Source organism: Aethalodelphis obliquidens, unplaced genomic scaffold, assembly GCF_003676395.1.
Source record: "Aethalodelphis obliquidens isolate GAN/ISIS:26980383/991018 unplaced genomic scaffold, ASM367639v1 scaffold35, whole genome shotgun sequence".
In the NCBI taxonomy this organism is placed as follows: domain Eukaryota; kingdom Metazoa; phylum Chordata; class Mammalia; order Artiodactyla; family Delphinidae; genus Aethalodelphis; species Aethalodelphis obliquidens.
In genome coordinates, this window is record NW_020837979.1 from 5,551,628 (window position 1) to 5,572,373 (window position 20,746).

At 42.7% G+C, this 20,746-nt stretch overlaps 1 protein-coding gene across 8 annotated transcripts in view; it reads left to right on the top strand.

Annotated features, from left to right (window-relative positions):
- The window catches only part of TBC1D8 (TBC1 domain family member 8), a 121,880-nt gene that overhangs the window by 35,936 nt on the left and 65,198 nt on the right, over window positions 1–20,746 (top strand). For 5 of the 8 annotated variants that reach the window (XM_027128789.1, XM_027128791.1, XM_027128792.1 and 2 more), the window contains exon 2: window positions 4,512–4,667. The exons of 1 other annotated variant lie outside the window; for it this stretch is intronic. In XM_027128789.1, the coding sequence (XP_026984590.1) occupies window positions 4,512–4,667 (156 nt within the window). The remainder of the gene's footprint in view (window positions 1–4,511; window positions 4,668–20,746) is intronic. 2 more of the 8 variants (XM_027128790.1, XM_027128794.1) reach the window with 1 other exon arrangement.

Consider the following 20,746-nt stretch of genomic DNA (forward strand, 5'->3'; position numbering starts at 1 on the left):
CTGTAGTATGTACTATTGAAAAATATTCATGTGTTATGTGGACCTGTGCAGTTCACATCTGTGTTGTTCAAGGGTGAACTGTAGTTGGATTAATACCCACCATATTTGTTTTCATTACATTAAAAAAAGTCTCTGCCTTGTTTGGTTTCAATGGAATATTTTATGATTCCATTTTCTCTCCTCTTAGGATATCAGTTATACTTCTTTAAAAAAATTTTGTAGGAGTTGCCCTAGAGTTTGCAATATACATTTCAAACTAATCTAAGTCTGCCTTCAAATAACACTGTCTTATAACTGTGTTTTCAAGTCTTCCCTCTGATCCTTTGACATTGCTGCTATTCACTTCTTCCATGTGCTGTGATCACCCAGTGCATTTTCACTATTATTACTTTAACAGTTATCTTTTAGATCAATTACAAATAAGAAAAAGAAAATATTTTAGTTTGCTTTTTTTTCTTCTCCAGCACACCACTTGCTTTCTTTTTGAAGGCCTTAGTTCTGACATATCATTTTTATTTCTCTCTGAAGAACTTCTTTTAACATTTATTACCGGTTTGGTCTACTGGAAATGTATTCTTTCAGTTTTTGTTTGCTTAAAAAATTCTTTATTTCTCCTTTACTTTTGATGAATAGTTTCACTGGGTATAGAATTCTAGGCTGGTGTTTTTTTCTTTCAATGCTTTAAATATTTCATTCCACACTCTTGCTTGTATGGTTTTTAACAAGAAGTCTGCTGTAATTCTTCGTTCCTCTACGAGTAAGCTGTTTTTTTCCATTCTGATTTTCCCTTTGTCTTTGGTTTCTGCAATTTGAATATGATATGCCTACGCGTGTATTTTTTGGTATTTAACCTGTTAGATGTTGTCTGAGCTTCCTGTATTTGTAATTATCTTGGTGTCTGTAATTAGTTCTAGGAAATTCTCAGCCATTATAACTTCAAACAATTTTCTCTTTCTTCTTCTGGTATTCCGTTTATGTATATCTTAAACCTTTTAAAGTTGCTCCACAGTTCTTGGATGCTCTTTTTTGTCTTTTCATCTTTTTTTCCTCTTTGTATTTCAGTTTGGGAGATTTCTATTTACTTATCTTCAAGCTCATCTTGGCTGTGTCCAGTCTACTGATGAGCCCACCAAACACAGTCTTCATTCTTTTAGTGTGTTTTTGCTTTCTAGCATTTCTTTTTGACTAGTTCTTAGGGTCTCCATTTCTCTGCTACATTAGGTATCTGTTCTTGCATATTGTCTGCCTTTGCATTGGAGCCCTTAACCTATTAATCACAGTTATTTTAAATTCCTTGTGTGATAATTCCAAGATCTGTGCCATGTATGATGCCCATTCTGATGCTTGCTAGCTCTTCAGATCATGTTTTTTCTTGCCTTTCAGTATTCTTTGTTGAAAGCCAGACATGATGTGTCAGGTAGTAAGAACTGAAGAGTGGTTCTTTATTGTGAATTGTATGTTATTCTTACTATGACTTGGGCTGTGTTTAAGGTTTGCTGTAGGTGCCTATAGCTACAGCAGTAGGTGCCTCAGGTTTCAGGTTCCTCAGGTGTCCTGGTTTTGACCTCTTTTGTCTTTGGGCTTCTCCCCAGATGGGGTCTTGCTGTTCTTTCAGATGTCATCTGCTGTCACACTAGAGCCTGTTGATATTGTGGTAATGGACAATTTTACCACCTGAAGTCCTTAAGGGGCACGAGCTTGCTGTATCCCCCTTTGCCTGGCAAAGCAATAAAGCTATTCTTTTCTACTTCACCCAAAACTCTGTCTCTGAGATTCGATTCAGCACCAGTGCACAGAGGCCAGGTTTTTGGCATCAGTACTAAGTAAAGTAGGTCAGAAAGAGAAAGACAAATACCATATGATGTCACTTACATGTGGAATCTGAATAAACATATCTATGTAACAGAAGCAAACTCATAGACATAGAGAACAGACTTGTGGTTGCCAAGGGGGAGGGTGGGACGGGGAGGACTGGCAGATGCAAACTAGTATATATAGGCTGGATAAACAACAGGGTCCTACTGTAAGCACAGGGAACTATACTCAGTATCCTGTGATAAACCATCGTGGAAAAGAATATGAAAAAGAATATATTATATATATATATAAACTGAATCACTTTGCTGTACAGCAGAAATTAACACAACATAATAAATCAACTATACTTCAGTAAAATTAAAAAAAAAAGAAAAAGACTGCTTCTGCTCTGAGTTACTGGCCAGCCTGCCCACTTCCGTCTTTTGTTGCTCAGGGTTTTACCAAACGGAGCTCTGAGTTCTGGTGGGAGTGCCAGGTGTACATGTGTGGGGTGGGTGAGGGTCTTTAGTCCTTTTCTAGTCTCCGTCGGCCTCCTTATTACACCCCCTTTTTTGATAGGCAAACGTGTTTCATCAATCTTACACAAATGCAACCTTAACTCCACACTCTGCTCCCTTCCCCCCACCCGGTGTGTTTTATCAGAGCTCCCCTAAGCTGCTGCTTAGATTCTACATTAAAGCAGAGAGCTTTCAGGCCTCTCAGTTTTCTGTAAGTCAGCAGCCAACCAGTAAGGAGGCAAAAATTGTGGGCAGCCTAAGGAATAATTGCTCTAAAAACCCACACACCCTTTCTCCCCTCTTCCCCTAAAGCCATTAAGTGGGACAGATCGCGGTGAGTGTAGGGGTGGGGTGCGTGGACAGTCAGAGCCTGGATAGGATGAGGGGGGCATCTGCCAGGAAGGGGACAGTGGTAGCAACCAGTTTGTGTCGTATCCAGTTTTTCTCAAGGGTTGTGTCATTCTTTAAGGGTTGTGCCCTGCCCCCTTCCCTCCTGCCTCAAACCCGTTGGATAAAGTAGGAAAAGGTGAACCCAGACTGATAGGGCTAAAAGAATAAGTTGAAAAGTTAATGAGGAACAGAGTTTCAAAGTAATTCTCCACGGAGTGCTTGTTAATGACAAAGAGAAAGGAGACACCGCACAGACGGAAGCTTGGCAGACACCCTTCATCCACTGGTCAAAGGAGTGCTACCAGTAATGGGACAAAACAAAATCGCCTGGCACCTGATAGGATGGGGTAAAAGGGATACAGCATCACTTCTGTGACTCATTGCAAAGATGTATAACCTGAATCTAATTATGCTCTAATTATGATGAAGCATCAGACAAAACCAAACTATGGGACATTCTGCAGAAACTTGTGGCCCTTCCTCAGGGCCTGTTACGTAAGAATTAGAGGGTCTTAATCCTCTCAACCGTCTTGAGTTCTAGGCAGTAGAAGATGGGGCAGGAGCAGGTGTTGTCATTTTTTCCCTCTGCTGTCGATTCATGGTGCTTTTCATGACAACAGGATGATAAACTTTTGTGTTGTGTGCTTCATGGTGTGTGAAGGACTTCGATATGTTTTCTTTTGTTTTTTTTTTTTTTTTTTTTTTGCGGTACGCTGGCCTCTCACTGTTGTGGCCTCTCCCGTTGCGGAGCACAGGCTCCGGATGCGCAGGCCCAGTGGCCATGGCTCACGGGCCCAGCCGCTCCGCGGCATGTGGGATCTTCCCGGACCGGGACACAAACCCGTGTCCCCTGCATCGGCAGGCAGACTCTCAACCACTGCGCCACCAGGGAAGCCCTCTTTTTTTTTTTTTTTTTTAATATTAATTTTATTTATTTATTTGGCTGTGCCAGGTCTTTGTTGTAGCAGGCAGGCTCCTTAGTTGCGGCATGCAGACTCTTAGTTGCAGCATGCATGCGGGATCTAGTTCCCTGACCAGGGATGGAACCTGGGCCCCCTGCACTGGGAACGTGGAGTCTTAGCCACTGCACCACCTGGGAAGTCCCTCAGTATGTTTTCTTATTTGCTTCTCACAGTTCCTTGCTGGATTATTCTTCCACCTTTGCGATGATGATATAATAATAATAATAATAATAATAATAATAATAATAATAATAATAATAATAATAATAATAGGCAACATTTAGGTAATACTTCTCATGGCCAGGTGATAGTCTGAGCCCTCTGAATGCTGCATACATTAACTGGTTTAATTCTCACAGTTACCTTGTGAGGAAGATACACTGTGGTTAGTCCATTTTACAAATGGGGAAACTGGGGCACAGAGAAGTTAAACACCTTGCCCAAGGTCACACAGCTGGAAAGTAGTGGAGCCACAATTCAAGTCAGGCCGTCAGACTCTGGATCCCTAGCCTTTATTTACTGCATGCTGTGGCCTCCTGTACCATGCCGCTGGGGGAACCAAAGACTCAGCTCGCTTGGGTGGCTTGTCGGGGGCCCCTTGTTCACTCACTCATTGATTCTGCAAATCTGCGCTGAGTGGCCGCAAATGCCGGGCTCTGTTCCAGATGCTCTGAAACGGGACAAGGCAGCTAGATCTCCGGGCTTCGCGAGCTGGACGCCAGGCCTGCTGCCCGGGGTCGAGCCTAGAGGCAGGGCACGTGCGCGGGGAGCGGGTGGCTGCACGTGGGCTGCTGGCCTGTCTGTTCCTGTGCTCACACGTGTGTTGTCCTCTTGTCTCTTGAAGGTCGCCTGGTGGGGGCCCTGGACGCGGTGCTGGATTCCAACGCCCGGGTCGCTCCGTTTCGAATTCTCCTCCAGGTCCCCGGCTCCCAGGTGTATTCTCCCATAGCATGTGGTGAGTTACTGAGTGGATCGGACGTTTACTGGGCCGTGGCCACGGGTGAGTTTTGTTCCAGGTGGAGTGTTCCCCACCTTGAGGTCTGGGCATGAGTATGTGCATGGTCGTGACGCTAGAAGGTAACTCCTTCTAGAACCTCATCTGCTGCCATGAGCTCTTTGTTCTTCCTTTCTTTTTTTGTTTTTCTTTTCCAACCATTGGAAGCGTGTAGAGGCTCTAAGCTTGGGCATCCAGGCTTTCGAGTGGCGTGTTGGTCCAGGGGGCTGTGAATCCAGCTGTTTTCTTCATCTTGTGTCTGACATAACACACGAGTCCGGGGCGTGTGCATATACCGTAACAGGGCAGGGGAGGCGTCTGGGGCTGGGTCTGTCTTATGCCAGCCTTCACCCTTGTTCCACGTGTGCACTGAATCACTGGACTGCTGAGCCCTACGGGAATTTAGAAATCACCTTCGCATCCTCTCCAGCTGAGCTTCAGTTCCTCCTGCATGCACTGTCCAATACTCCGCCTCGTCACTCCAGCTCCTCTGGGGCTGGGAATCGTTGCACCCTGAGAAGCCACTTCTATTAAAAAACAAAACCGGGGCTTCTCTGGTGGCGCAGTGGTTGAGAGTCCGCCTGCCGATGCAGGGGACACGGGTTCGTGCCCCGGTCCGGGAGGATCCCACATGCCGCGGAGCAAGTAAGCCCGTGCACCACAACGACTGAGCCTGAGCGCTAGAGCCCGTGAGCCACAGCTGCTGAGCGTGCATGACACAACTACTGAAGCCTGTACGCCTAGAGTCTGTCCTCTGCAACAAGAGAAGCCACTGCAGTGAGAAGCCCGCGTGCCGCAGTTAGAGAAAGCCTGCGTGCAGCAACGAAGACCCGATGCAGCCAAAAATAAATAAATAAAATAAATAAAAATAAAATAATGTATATTAAAAAAAAACCCAAGATGTGTCTTTTTAATTACACAAGTAATAAATGTTCATCCTTCAGAAATTAGAAAATAGGTAAGAAAGGAGGAGAAAGAAATCACCTATAACCTTTTATCTGGTGCTAATCACTCTTGTGTCTGCGTGTGTGCCTCTCCACAGAGGTTTCTAGTTGTGTTTTTTCCCTCTTAACATTTTACTAATTACCATAAACTTTCATTGTCACCTCACATTCTTGAACAACATTGGATGCATTTTTTTTTTTTCCTGGAAAAAATACAGGAAAGTTTAAAGAAGAAAATTGTCATCCATATCCACCATTACTAACAGCTGTTCACATCTTGGCATGTTTTTCCAGTCTGTTTTTTTTTTTTGAACAAATCATTCTCTATTTGCATTAAGTGATGAAATGATGCACGCTCAATATAATCAGTTAATACTGGAAAGTACAGGTAAGGAAATATATCTTGCCCCACATCCTAGGCACCCAAGGGGACCTCCAGTGACACTGGGGTCACATCATCCAGACAACTTTTTTTTTTTCTTTTTTTTTTGTATTTTTTTGGCCACACTGCGTGGCTTGGGGATATTAGTTCCCTGACCAGGGATTACACCTGGGACCACGGCAGTGAAAGCGTTGAGTCCTAACCACTGGACCGCCGGAGAATTCCCAACACAACTTTCTAATGCATTTAGACGAGTCCAGGGATAGTTATGAAGAAGGAGAGACGTGCTTTATAAACATGCAGCTTGTCTGACAGTGCTAGTTTATGATAAAAATACTGTTTTTAGTGGATTTCAATAAAAGGAAAGATGCTGAAGTGAAACGAAAGAACTGTTAAACTTCAAATAAACACCGAGCACTTACTTTCTAAAAGGTTCATTTAAGGTCAAGGGGAGAGATGTTTAAAAGCATGACAAGGTCAGAATTGTGGCTTTTGAAGACAGTGTTTCCGTTCTGGCAATGTTCGTTGACTCCCCTCCTGAAGGACAGGGATGTCAGCGTTCTCATCCCTCCCCTGCTTCCCCAGGCTCTCATTTTTTATTTTTTCTAACATCTTTATTGGAGTATAATTGCTTTACAGTGGTGTGTTAGTTTCTGCTTTATAACAAAATGAATCAGCTATATGTATACTTATATCCCCATATCCCCTCCCTCTTGTATCTCCCTCCCACCCTCCCTATCTCTCCCCTCTAGGTGGTCACAAAGCACCGAGCTGATCTCCCTGTGCTATGCCGCTGCTTCCCACTAGCTACCTATTTTACATTTGGTGGTGTATATATGTCCATTAGGCTCTCATTTTTAAAAGTCTTACTATTCATTGTACGTGGTAATTTCCATTCTCTTCTGTAACCACACTTTCCACCATTATTTGGCTCAGTTCTCTATGTAAATTGATTTAATGCTTCCATCAGGTACAGCTTTCCCAGCACAGAGTCTTTTATTTTGGTTCCTGTCTTAATTGGCTATATTCCTGTTTTCTTCTCCTAATAACATCTCACATTTGCAAGTGTTTGTGCCTTGCTTTTGAACTCGAATGACACCTTGGCTGGGTCTGATGGGCTCTGGCCAGACTGTGGAGCTTGGTGGCCATCACTTCGGGGTCTTTCAGTATTTAAGTGGCAAAGGGAGAAATCTCAGGCTGGTCTGATTCCTGCCTCCGCCATTGTGGGTGATGTGCTTTTTGTGGGGATAACTGTTTTTTATCACTGAAGTTCAGTAGCATTAGTCCCTTTAGGAACTTGGTTATAACCTGTTACTCCCTTGAGCATATACCATGTTACATTTTTCTGCAACTCCACGTGCTCCTCCAGGACACAGATTGATTTCTCTTTTTTTTATTTTTGGCTGCGTTGGGTCTTCATTGCTGTGCGTGGGCTTTCTCTAATTGCGGCGAGCGGGGGCTTCTCTTCTTTGCGGTGCGCGGGCTTCTCATTGCGGTGGCTTCTCTTGTTGCGGAGCATGGGCTCTAGGCACGCGGGCTTCAGTAGTTGTGGCACGTGGGCTCTGTAGTGGCTCACGGGCTCTAGAGCCTAGGCTCAGTAGTTGTGGCGCACGGGCTTAGTTGCTCCGCGGCATGTGGGATCTTCCCAGACCAGAGCTCGAACCCGTGTCCTCTGCATTGGCAGGCGGATTCTTAACCACTGCGCCACCAGGGAAGCCCCAGATTGATTTCTTTAATCATTTAAGGAAACGTTCTTTTTGTTTGTTTTTTATTTTTATTTTTTTGTTTTGTTTTGTTTTTTGCGGTACATGGGCCTCTCACTGTCGTGGCCTCTCTTACTGCGGAGCACAGGCTCCAGACGAGCAGGCTCAGTAGTTGTGGCTCATGGGCCCAGTTGCTCCGCAGCATGTGGGATCCTCCCAGACCAGGGCTCAAACCCCTGTCCCCTGCGTTAACAGGCAGATTCTCAACCACTGCTCCCCAGGGAAGCCCAATATGGTGTTTTTTTAAACTAAGGCATGTACATTGTTTGTTATTTATTTTTTTATCTCCTCATGTTTTCTATTACTTAAATAGGTCTTCTTTTAAAATTAATTATCTATTTTATACATATTAGTGTATATATATATGTCAATTGACATATTGACATATATATATGTCAATCCCATCTCCCAATTCATCCCCCGCTTCCCCCGCTTGTAGAGAACATGTAGATGTTCTCTACATCTGTGTCTCTATTTCTGCCTTGCAAACAGTTTAATCTGTACCATTTTTCTAGATTCCACATGTATGCATTAACACACGATATTTGTTTTTCTATTTCTGACTTACTTCACTCTGTATGACAGTCTCTAGGTCCATCCATGTCTCTGCAAATAACCCAGTTTCGTTCCTTTTTATGGCTGAGTAATAATTGTGTATATGTACCACATCTTCTTTGTCCATTCATCTGTTGATGGGCATTTAGGTTGCTTCCATGACCTGGCTATTGTAAATAGTGCTGCAATGAACATCGGGGTGCATGTATCTTTTTGAATTATGGTTTTCTCAGGGTATATGCCTAGTAGTGGGATTGCTGGGTCATATGGTAATTCTGTTTTTAGTTTTCTAAGGAACCTCCATACTGTTCTCCATAGTGGCTGTATCACTTAACATTCCCACCAACAGTGCAAGAGGGTTCCCTTTTCTCCACACCCTCTCCAGCATTTGTTGTTTGTAGATTTTCTGAAGATGCCCATTCTGACTGGTGTGAGGTGATACCTCACCGTAGTTTTGATTTGCATTTTTCTAATAATTAGCGATGTTGAGCAGCTTTTCATGTGCTTCGTGGCCACCTGTATGTTTTCTTTGGAGAAATGTCTATTTAGGTTTTCTGCTCACTTTTTGATTGGGTTGTTTGTTTTTTTTAATATTGAGCTGCATGAGCTGTTTATATATTTTGGAGATTAATCCTTTGTCTGCTAATTCATTTGCAAATATTTTCTCCCATTCTGAGGGTTGTCATTTCATCTTGTTTATAGTTTCGTTTGCTGTGCAAATGCTTTTAAGTTTCATTAGGTCCCATTTGTTTATTTTTGTTTCTATTTCCATTACTCTAGGAGGTGAGTCATAAAAGGTCTTGCTGTGATTTATGTCAAAGAGTGTTCTCCCTATATTTTCCTCTAAGAGTTTTATAGTATTTCGTCTTACATTTAGGTCTTTAATCCACTTTTTTTTTTGGTAATAAACTTATTTATTTATTTATTTATTTTGGCTGCGTTGGGTCTTTGCTGCTGCACGTGGGCTTTCTTTAGTTGCGGCGAGCGGAGGCCACTCTTCGTTGCATTGCACAGGCTTCTCATTGCGGTGGCTTCTCTTGTTGTGGAGCATGGGCTCTAGGCATGTGGGCTTCAGTACTTGTGACACACAGGCTCAGTAGCTGTGGCTCGTGGGCTCTAGAGCACAGACTCAGTAGTTGTGGTGCATGGGCTTAGTTACTCCGTGGCATGTGGGATCTTCCCGGACCAGGGCTCAAACCCATGTCCCCTGCATTGGCAGGCAGATTCTTAACCACTGCGCCACCCGGGAAGTCCCTAGATCTTTAATCCATTTTGAGTTTATTTTTGTGTATGGTGTTAGGGAGTGTTCTAATTTCATTCTTTTACATGTAGCTGTCCTGTTTTCCCAGCACCACTTATTGAAGAGACTGTCTTTTCTCCATTTTATATCCTTGCCTCCTTTGTGATAGATTAGTTGACCATAGGTGCATGGGTTTATCTCTGGGCTTTCTATCCTGTTCCACTGATCTATATTTCTGTTGTAGTATTATTTCTGTAGTATTATTTCTATTATATTTCTGTTGTAGGCTTTGTAGTATAGTCTGAAGTCAGGGAGTCTGATTCCTCCAGCTCCCTTTCTTTCCCTCAAGATTGCTTTGGCTATTTGGGGTCTTTTGTGTCTCTATAAAATTTTAAGATTTTTTTGTTCTAGTTCTGTAAAAAATGCCATTGGTAATTTGATAGGGATTGCACTGAATCTGTAGATTGCTTTGGGTAGTATAGTCATTTTCACCGTATTGATTTTTCTAATCCAAGAACAAGGTATATCTCTCCATCTGTTCATGTCATCGTTGAGTTCTTTCATCAGTGTCTTATAGTTTTCTGAGTACAGGTCTTTTACCTCCTTAGGTAGGTTTATTCCTAGGTATTTTATTCTTTTTGTTGTAGTGGGGAATGGGATTGTTTCCTTAATTTCTCTTTCAGATTTTTCATTGTTCGTGTATAGCAATGCAAGAGATTTCTGTGCATTAATTTTGTATCCTGCAACTTTACCAAATTCATTGATTAGCTCTAGTAGTTTTCTGGTGACATCTTTAGGATTCTCTATGTATAGTATCATGTCATCTGCAAACAGTGACAGTTTTACTTCTTCTTTTCCAATTTGTATTCCTTTTATTTTTCTTCTCTGATTGCCGTGGCTGGGACTTCCAAAGCTATGTTGAATAATAGTGGTGAGAGTGGACATCCTTGTCTTGTTCCTGATCTTAGAGGAAATGCTTTCAGTTTTTCACCATTGATAATGATGTTTGCTGTGGGTTTGTCATGTATGGCCTTTATTATGTCGAGGTAGGCTCCCTCTATGCCCACATTCTGGAGAGTTTTTATCATAAATGGGTGTTGAATTTTGTCAAAAGCTTTTTCTGCATCTATTGAGATGATCATATGGTTTTTATCCTTCAGTTGGGTAATATGGTGTATCACATTGATTGATTTGCATATATTGAAGAATCCTTGCATCCCAGGGATAAATCCCACTTGATCATGGTGTATGATCCTTTTAATGTGTTGTTGGATTCTGTTTGCTAGTATTTTGTTGAAGATTTTTACATCTATATTCATCAGTGATATTGGTCTGTAATTTTCTTTTTTTGTAGTATCTTTGTCTGGTTTGGTATCAGGGTGATGGTGGCCTCATAGAATGAGTTTGGGAGTGTTCCTTCCTCTGCAATTTTTTGGAAGGGTTTGAGAAGGGTGGGTGTTAGCTTTTCTCTAAATGTTTGATAGAATTCACCTGTGAAGCCATCTGGTCCTGGACCTTTGTTTGTTGGAAGCGTTTTAATCACAGTTTCAGTTTCATTACTTGTGATTGGTCTGTTCATATTTTCTGTTTCTTCCTGGTTCAGTCTTGGAAGGTGATACATTTCTAAGCATTTGTCCATTGCTTCCAGGTTGTCCATTTTATTGGCATAGAGTTGCTTGTAGTAGTCTCTTATGATGCTTTGTATTTCTGCAGTGTCTGTTGTAACTTCTCCTTTTTCATTTCTAATTTTATTGATTTGAGTCCTCTCCCTCTTTTTGTTGATGAGTCTGGCTAAAGGTTTATCAATTTTGTTTATCCTTTCAAAGAACCAGCTTTTAGTTTTATTGATCTTTACTATTATTTCTTTGTTTCTATTTCATTTATTTCTGCTCTGATCTTTATGATATCTTTCCGTCTACTAACTTTAGGTTTTGTTTGTTCTTCTTTTTCTAGTTCCTTTAGGTCTAAGGTTAGATTGTTTGAGATTTTTCTTGTTTCTTGAGGTAGGATTGTATTGCTGTAAACTTCCTTCTTAGAATTGCTTTTGCTGCATCCCATAGGTTTTGGATCATAGTATTTTCTTTGTCATTTGTCTCCTGGTATTTTCTGTTTTCCTCTTTGATTTCTTCAGTGATCTCTTGGTTATTTAGTAACATATTGTTTAGCCTCCGTGTGTTTGCGTTTTTTACGTTTTTTCCCCTGTAATTGATTTCTAATCTCATAGCTTTGTGGTCGGGAAAGATGCTTGATATGATTTCAGTTTTCTTAAATTTACTGAGGCTTGATTTGTGACCCAAGATGTGATCTATCCTGGAGAATGTTCTGTGTGCACTTGAGAAGAAATCTGCTGTTTTCGGATGGAATGTCCTGTAAATATCAATTAAATCTATCTGGTCTGTTGTGTCATTTAAAGCTTGTGTTTCCTTATTAATTTTCTGTCTGGTTGATCTGTCCGTTGGTGTAAGTGAGGTGTTAAAATCCCTTTCTATTATTACGTTACTGTCGATTTTCTCTTTTATAGCTGTACCATTTGCCTTATATATTGAGGTGTTCCTGTGTTGGGTGCATATATATTTATAATTGTTATATCTTCTTCTTGGATTGATCTCTTGATCATTATGTAGTGTTCTTCCTTTTCTCTTGTAACATTCTTTATTTTAAAGTCTATTTTATCTGATATGAGTATTGCTGCTCCAGCTTTCTTTTGATTTCCATTTGCATGGAATATCTTTTTCCATCCCCTCACTTTCAGTCTGAATGTGTCCCTAGGTCTGAAGTGGGTCTCTTGTAGACAGCATATATATGGGTCTTGTTTTTGTATCCATTCAGCGAGCCTTTGTCTTTTGGTTGGAGCACTTAATCCATTTACAGTTAAGGTAATTATTGATATGTATGTTCCTATTACCATTTTCTTAATTGTTTTGGGTTTGTTTTTGTAGGTCCTTTTCTTCTCTTGTGTTTCCAACTTAGAGAAGTTCCTTTAGCATTTGTTGTAGAGCTGGTTTGGTGGTTCTGAATTCTCCTAGCTTTTGCTTGTCTGTAAAGCTTTTGATTTCTCCATTGAATCTGAATGAGGTCCTTGCCCGGTAGAGTCATCTTGGTTGTAGATTCTTCCCTTTCATCACTTTAAATATATCGTACCTCTCCCTTCTGGCTTGTAGAGTTTCTGCTGAGAAATCAGCTGTTAACCCTATGGGAGTTCCCTTGTATGTTATTTGTTGTTTTTCCCTTGTTGCTTTTAATAACTTTTCTTTGTCTTTAATTTTTGTCAGTTTGATTACTATGTGTCTCGGCGTGTTTCTCCTTGGGTTTATCCTGCCTGGTACTCTCTGCACTTCCTTCACTTGGGTGGCTATTTCCTTTTCCATGTTAGGGACGTTTTCAACTATAATCTCTTCAAATATTTTCTCAGGTCCTTTCCCTCTCTCTTCTCCTTCCAGGACCCCTGTAATGCGAATGTTCGTGCATTTAATGTCGTCCCAGAGCTCTCTTAGGCTGTCTTCATTTCTTTTTTCTTTATTTTGTTCCACGGCAGTGATTTCCACCATTCTGTTTTCCAGGTCACGTATCCGTTCTTCTGCCTCAGTTATTCTGCTATTGATTCCTTCTAGTGTCGTTTTCATTTCACTTACTGCATTGGTCATCTCTGTTTGTTTGTTCTTTAATTCTTCTAGGTCTTTGTTAAACATTTCTTGCATCTTCTCGATCTTTGCCTCCATTCTTTTTCTGAGGTCCTGGTTCATCTTCACTATCATTATTCTGAATTCTTTTTCTGGAAGGTTGCCTATCTCCACTTCATTTAGTTTTTTTTTGGTGTTTTATCTTGTTCCTTCATCCGGTACATAATCCTCTGTCTTTTCATTTTGTTTATCTTTCTGTGCATGTGGTTTTGCTTCCACAGGCTGCAGAATTGTAGTTCTTCTTGCTTCTGCTGTCTGTCCTCTGGTGGATGAGGCTATCTAAGAGGCTTGTGCAAGCTTCCTGCTGGGAGGGACTGGTGGTGGGTAGAGCTGGGTGTTGCTCTGGTGGGCAGAGCTCAGTAAAACTTTAATAGGCTTGTCTGCTGATGGGTGGGGCTGAGTTCCCTCCCTGTTGGTTGTTTGGCCTGAGGTGACCCAGCACTGGAGCCTACCCAGCTCTTTGGTGGGGCTAATGGCGACTCGGGGAGGGCTCACACCAAGAAGTACTTCCCAGAACTTCTGCTGCCAGTGTCCTTGTCCCCGCAGTGAGCCACAGCCGCCCCCCCCCTCGCCTCTGCAGGAGACCCTCCAACACTAGGAGGTAGGTTGGGTTCAGTCTCCTATGGCATCACTGCTCCCTCCCCCTGGGTCCTGATGTGTACAGTACTTTGTGTGTGCCCTCCAGGAGTGGAGTCTCTGTTTCCCCCAGTCCTGTCGAAGTCCTGTAGTCAAATCCCACTAGCCTTCAAAGTCTGATTCTCTGGGAATTCCTCCTCCCGTTGCCGGACCCCCAGGTTGGGAAGCCTGACGTGGGGCTCAGAACCTTCCCTCCAGTGGGTGGACTTCTGTGGTCTAAGTGTTCTCCAGTTTGTGAGTCACCCACCCAGCGGTTGTGGGACTTGATTTTACTGTGATTGCGCCTCTCCTGCCATCTCACTGGGCTTCTCCTTTGTCTTTGGGTGTGGGGTATCTTTTTTGGTGAGTTCCAGTGTCTTCCTGTCGATGATTGTTCAGCAGTTAGTTGTGATGCCGGTGCTCTTGCAGGAGGGAGTGAGCGCACGTCCTACTCCGCCGTCTTGAACCAATATCCATTGTTTATTTAGACGTAATGCTGTTGCTCACTTAACAGACTATAGGATAGCGTAAACGTAACTTTTATAGGCCCCGGAAAATCAAAAAATTTTTCGACTCGCTTTACTGTGCTATCTGCTTTATCGCAGTGCTCTGAACCCAGCCCACCGCATCTCTGGGGTGTGCCTGTAATAAGGAATTGTTGCATCCAATGGATGTACATTTATACGACCTTTGATATGTATATTGCCCAACGGCCGTCTGTAAAGGCTGCAGCAGCTTACGCTGAATCCCCACCACCCCTGGCAGTGTCGTTGTTCTCAGCAGATTTAATTCTTGGGCCATTCTTTCTGTTGAACCAAGATCTGCTTCCTTGAACCATAAAAAGAATGAAATAAAGCCACTTGCATCAACATGGATGGACCTAGAGATTATCATACTAAATGCAGTAAGCCATACAAAGACAAATATATGATATTGCTTACATGTGGAATCTAAAAAAATGATACAAATGAACTTATTTACAAAACAGAAACAGACTCACAGACATAGAAAACAAACTTATGGTTACCAAGGGGGAAAGGGGGGTTGGGAGGGATAAATTGGGAGTTTGGGATTAACATATACACACTACTGTATATAAAATAGATAAGCAACAAGGACCTACTGTATTACACAGGGAACTACATTCAATATCTTGTAATAACCTATAAGGGAAAAGAATCTGAAAAGAATAGATACATACATATAACTGGATCACTTTGCTGTATACTTGAAATTAACACAACATTGTAAGTCAACTAGACTCCACTTAGAAAATAAATTAAAAAGATCTGCTTCCTTTGGTTTCCACTTGAGTAGGTGCTTGCCTTGGATGTGACCCATGGCAGGTCTGCAGATGCTTCGTTTTCCTCTGTCCTTTTGCCCACAGAAGGTCCGAGTAGGCAGTTGTTCGTTCCAGTGCCTCTTTTCTTGGGTTAGGGAAGAGAGGACGGGAAAGAGATTTGTGACTCAGGCTTGTGGTATTGATTTAGGTACTTAGCCCTCTTCTGGGAGTCACTTGGGCATCTTGCACGGTGATACTGACTCACCACATTTAATATTTTATTGTGTCTTGAGCATTGAGAAAGGCTCCCTGCCCAGGGTTTTGCGTCTCAGATAGAGCACAAACAGGCGCTGTAGGAAAGCCCTGGGCGGCACCAGGACGTGGTAGGAACAGGAAGCGCGGCCCACGGGAATGATTTATATCTTCACTTGTCTCTGGCTGCTCACGCGGCAGTATGGGGAGGATTTCCATGATAACTTTTTCTGTTTCTTTTTAAGCAGAGGTGGAAGAGCTGGGGAGATAATTTCGTGGGTGAACATGATTATTATCTGGCAACAGAGATCTGTGGGTGGCTGTGGTGGGAAGGAGAGAGAAGTTGCTATTACCAGTATTTTGTTAACTTACATGGATCAAAGAATCCCAAGGCTTTATAAAAGGGAAACATTAGTAGAGCTGAGTACTGGAAGGACTCAAGGGCCGGAACGGAGGAGGCTGTTTGAAGGTTTCCCTTTTATTTAAATGCTTACCTGCCTCATGAAAATCAAAGTTTTCTCAGAGTCGTGCTCACTGCTGACCCTCCAGTGCCCAGGGCAGAGCCTGGAGTGTGGTCAGCTCAGTAAATAGCAGTGGGTGAATGAGGGGTAAAGTATGCAAGAGAAGGTCAAGGGCTCAGCAGTCAAGACTCCTGTTTGTAGGAAAGGGAAGGAAGGTGGTGCGTGTAATCACAGATAAGACTTCATGGGCCCTTTCTGAGAAACCAGGGCCAGGGATAGCCCAGGGCTATCCGAGTCTGAGCTCTGTAACCAGCCACCAGGACCACTGAACAGTAGAAGAACTTGCAAAACCGGGGTCTTGCTTGCTTTCTTTTATTTTTTTTGTTTTTAACATCTTTATTGGGGAATAATTGCTTTACAGTGGTGTGTTAGTTTCTGCTTTATAACAAAGTGAATCAGTTATACATATACATATGTTCCCATATCTCTTCCCTCTTGCGTCTCCCTCCCTCCCACCCTCCCCATCCCACCCCTCCAGGCGGTCACAAAGCACTGAGCCTTACTTGCTTTCTTTAAAAAAAATAAAATAAATTTTTTTTTATTGTGGTGAAATATAAGATTGACCAGCTTAACCATTTTTTTCTTTCTTTTTCTTTTCCATTACGGTTTACTATAGGATATTGAATATAAGTCCCTGTGTTATACAGTAGAACCTTGTTGTTTATCTGCTAATCCCAGACTCCTGATCCATCCCTCCTCTACCCTCCTCACCCTTGGCAACCACAAGTCTGTTCTCTGTGTCTGTGAGTCTGCTTCTGTTTTGTAAATAAGTTCATTTTTATCATTTTGTTAGACTCCACATACAAGCACTATATGATATTTGTCTTTCTCTGGCTTACCTCACTTAGTATGATAATCTCTAGGTCCATCCATGTTGCTGCAAATGGCACTATTGCAAATTTTTTTATGGCTGAGTAATATTCCATTGTATAAATATACCACATCTTTATCCATTCATCTGTCGATGGACACTTAGGTTGCTTCCATGTCTTGGCTACTGTGAATAGTCCAGCTTAACCATTTTTAAGTGTACAGTTCAGAGGCGTTAAGCACGTTCACACTGTTGTGCTACCATCGCCACCATCCATCTCTAGAATTTTCACCTTCACACATGGAAACTCTGTACCCGTTAAACACTAACTCCCCATTCCTCCCTCCCCCAGACCCTGAAAACCACTCTCTGCTTCCTGTCTCTCTGCCCTTGATGACCTTAAGAGCCTCCTGTAAGTGGAATCTTGCAGTGTTCGCCCTCTTGCGGCTGGCTTATCTCACTTAGCATAATGTCCTCAAGGTTCATCCATGTCAGAAGCTGGAGACAAATCTTAGGAAATAATATGCAAATGATTAAAAAGTTCAAAAAAAAAAAGATTCATCCATGTCATGGCGTGTGTCAGAATTTCTTTCCTTTTAAGGCTGAATAATGTGTGTCTGCTTTCTTTTTGAAATCAGATAGGCAGTGATTGGTGCACGAGTAGGAACCAAGTGCACGGTGTGTAGAACCAGGAAAGGAGACTCCTGGGAGGCAGCCCGTAGTCAGGGGCAGGAGGGGAGGAGAAAAGAGCAGGGAGAGGGGATCAGGGACGGGGCTCCAGCCTGCAGGGGCCTCGGCCTTTGACCGAGTTGACACCTAGGCTGCAAAGAGCTCTTTGGGGCCCTGGAGGAACAGGACGCTGTCGCCGTTTCTCTGTGTCTGGTGGCCTCAGCTGTGCTTTGGCCTGCAGTCGAGTCCAGGCTGTGCCACGCTGCGAGTTACTGATGTGTTATTTCGTGTTCCTACTGGTAGGGGATTCTCACAGCTATTGCTCTGTTAGCCACACATACATTTTATTCTTGACCGTGGCCCCAGACAGTGAGCTAGTTGTTTTTTCTTTGCCTGCTTTTAGGGAGCAGAGAATACTGAGGCAAGACTCTGGATTATCTGCCTGGACTGTTGCAGGAGTTGAATTCATCATGCAGTAATTTGAGTCCTTGTCATGTCAGTTCATTGAGATGGGGGGTGGGCTGTCTTTTCTGGTTACAGACAGAGGACTTGCCGTGCTTAGAGGCAACCAGGGTGGTGTCCTGCAAAGAACGTGGCCAAGAGAGCAGAAGCTTCAGGAGAAGATCAATAAATCTTTTTTTTAAAGAAGCATATATATATATATATATATATATTTTTTTAATAAATTTATTTTTTTATTTTTGGCTGCATTGGGTCTTTGTTGCTGTGCGTGGCCTTTCTCTGGTTGCGGTGAGCGGCGGTTACTCTTCTGCACCACCAGGGAAGCCCAAGCTCATAACATCTTTATCCAGGTGGCCTTTTAATAATGCTCACGTCCTTATGGCCTGCGTTTGGACTCCAGAGTCATTTTGCCCGGCTAGTTTTGTGACTGTTTATGACAGTGTCATGCAAGGTTTTAGTGTTCCTAGCAAGGTCTGTCCCTGGTCTTGAGTGAAATGAGGGAGAGCAGGAAAACAGAAAAAAAAAAGGAGCCAAATGGTAGCAGGTGAGAGTGATGCCGTGACAGCCCTCCCCGGCAGCGGAGTGTGGATTTCCTGCGGACCAGGGGGAGATACAGCCTGGACGGGCAGAAGCACATCTGCATCTTGGGAGCAGGTATGTGTGTAGTTCAAATAAAACTTTGTTAATATTTTAGATTTGGAAAATGAAAAAACATGATTTTGAAATTTCAAGGGTCGCCGAAGGAAGCTGCGATAGTTTTGCTAACAACGTGTGGGATATGTTTTTTAAAAAGTGAGAATCACAGGAGTTATGCTTTCCAGTTTAAAAAATCCCTTCCTCTCCTGTACTTTCCTTGTCTGAGCCTCTCAGCAATGTGTAAGTAATTATTGGCCCTGGAGAGGGAAGAAGCAACGTGCAGGTTCCTCATGACTTGCCAGGGGCACATCTTGCGTCGGGGGACCTCCCCGGTGGCCCAGGTGAGGGTTCTTACAGAACGTTCTGTCAGACTGTTCTTTCTGCTGTGTCATCCCTTATCTCTGTCCTTGACCGTGGCGGGTGCTTCAGTTTCTTGTTTTCTGCATCACTGTTTGCTTTGTCTTTGGAGAGAGAGTTTTCTTATGGGAGGAAATGTTCCAGGGCGGATCAGATTATTGTCTTGGTGACCTTTGTGCCAGGGCAGCAAAGGAAGTACCAGCCAGATCCTTTTTCAAGAACAGAACTTTCTGTGCACTTCAGGGAAAGTCTGGGAGGCAGCCCTGCAGGAGGAAAGTTAGAACGTCTTTGTGAGCACTTCCTAAGGTCACGCAGTATGAGTTGCTTGGGATTCGTTGGAACAACACTGGCTGGCATTTTCTACGTGGATTTACACTTGGAAGTTATGGAGGGGGACCGTGGTTGACGTTTCTTTTCTATTAGGATGTTTCCATCACCAGGCTCTTAACTGTTTTCAATAAAGTAATTTTTCAATAATTAAACTCACTGAAGGTGTTCTTGCACTAGCGATGGTGCTTATAGTTACTTAAAAAGCAGGCAAGTGCTGAGTCTAACTTTCATACTTAGTGAATTTGAAGGTCAAAAGTCATTTTTGTAAAATGCTTTTAAACTGGGGAGATCGTTGAAGACCCCAAGGTCTGAGTTTTCTCTGTTGCAGTAGTCCCTTTTCTGAAACATAGAGAAATAGCAAATCACTGTGTTGTGTGATAGGAACTAACAGTGTTGTAGGTCAGTTATACTTCAAAAACAAACAGACTCATAGAAAAAGAGACCAGATTTGTGGTTATTGAAGGTGGGGGGAGGTGGAGAGGAGAGGGAATTGGATGAAGGGGGTCAAAAAGTACAGACTTCCAGTTATAAGATAAATAACTACTAGGGATGTAACGTACAACGTGATAAATATAACTAACATTACTGTATGTTATATATGAAATATATATGAAACATCATTATATATGATAATATATGAAATGTATATAAAAATATATAAATAGATGAAAGTTTTTAAGACAGTAAATCGTGAGTTCTCATTAAAAGGAAAAAAAATTTTTTTCTATTTCTTTAATTTTGTGTCTGTGTGAGATGAAGGATGTTCACTAAACTCATTGTGATAATCATTTCATGACGTATGTAAGTCAAATCATTATTGCTGTGCACCTTAAGTTTATACAGTGCTTTATGTCAGTTATATCTCAATAAAACTGGGAGGAAAAAAATCGCCCCTTTTCTCCCTCTTGTAATAATCCTTTTGCATAAAGTCTCTCCTTACCTTACAAATCCCGATTTGTTTTTTTTTATTTGACGTGCTTCAGAATAAATGTGACCTAAACAAAAACATAAAGTTTGAAAGCTGGGAATCAAACTTTTCTCTAGTATCTTACGGGTTGCCTCACCTCTGCACAGAGCATGGCTTCTTTGACAAAAGAAACCATCTGGAGGGGATCTTAGCAAACATCCGGTTCCGTCCCTTCCATTTTAGAAGATGAGAGTGACTAACGCAGCTGGGTTTCAGAACAGTGACTTTTTACTGATTGACTCCTTAGCCGTCAGTGGATGAAGGCAGAGCGTCAGAGTGCAAGCGTCCTGACTCACGTGGTGTCCAGAGCCCTCCTTCCCTGCTGGACTTGCGGGTGTGGGTGTGTCCTCATCCTCAGGTCATGCTGACTTCCATGACTGAAACTGTCGCTGTCCCTCACTTCTCTGACATCTGCTAGAACCTTGCATGCTTGAGTGGCCCTGGGCTGGGGAGTGATCTGTGTTTAAAAAATAAGAAGAAGGAGGGCTTCCCTGGTGGCGCAGTGGTTGAGAGTCCGCCTGCCGATGCAGGGGACATGGGTTCGTGCCCTGGTCCGGGAAGATCCCACATGCCGCGGAGCGGCTGGGCCCGTGAGCCACGGCCGCTGAGCCTGCGCGTC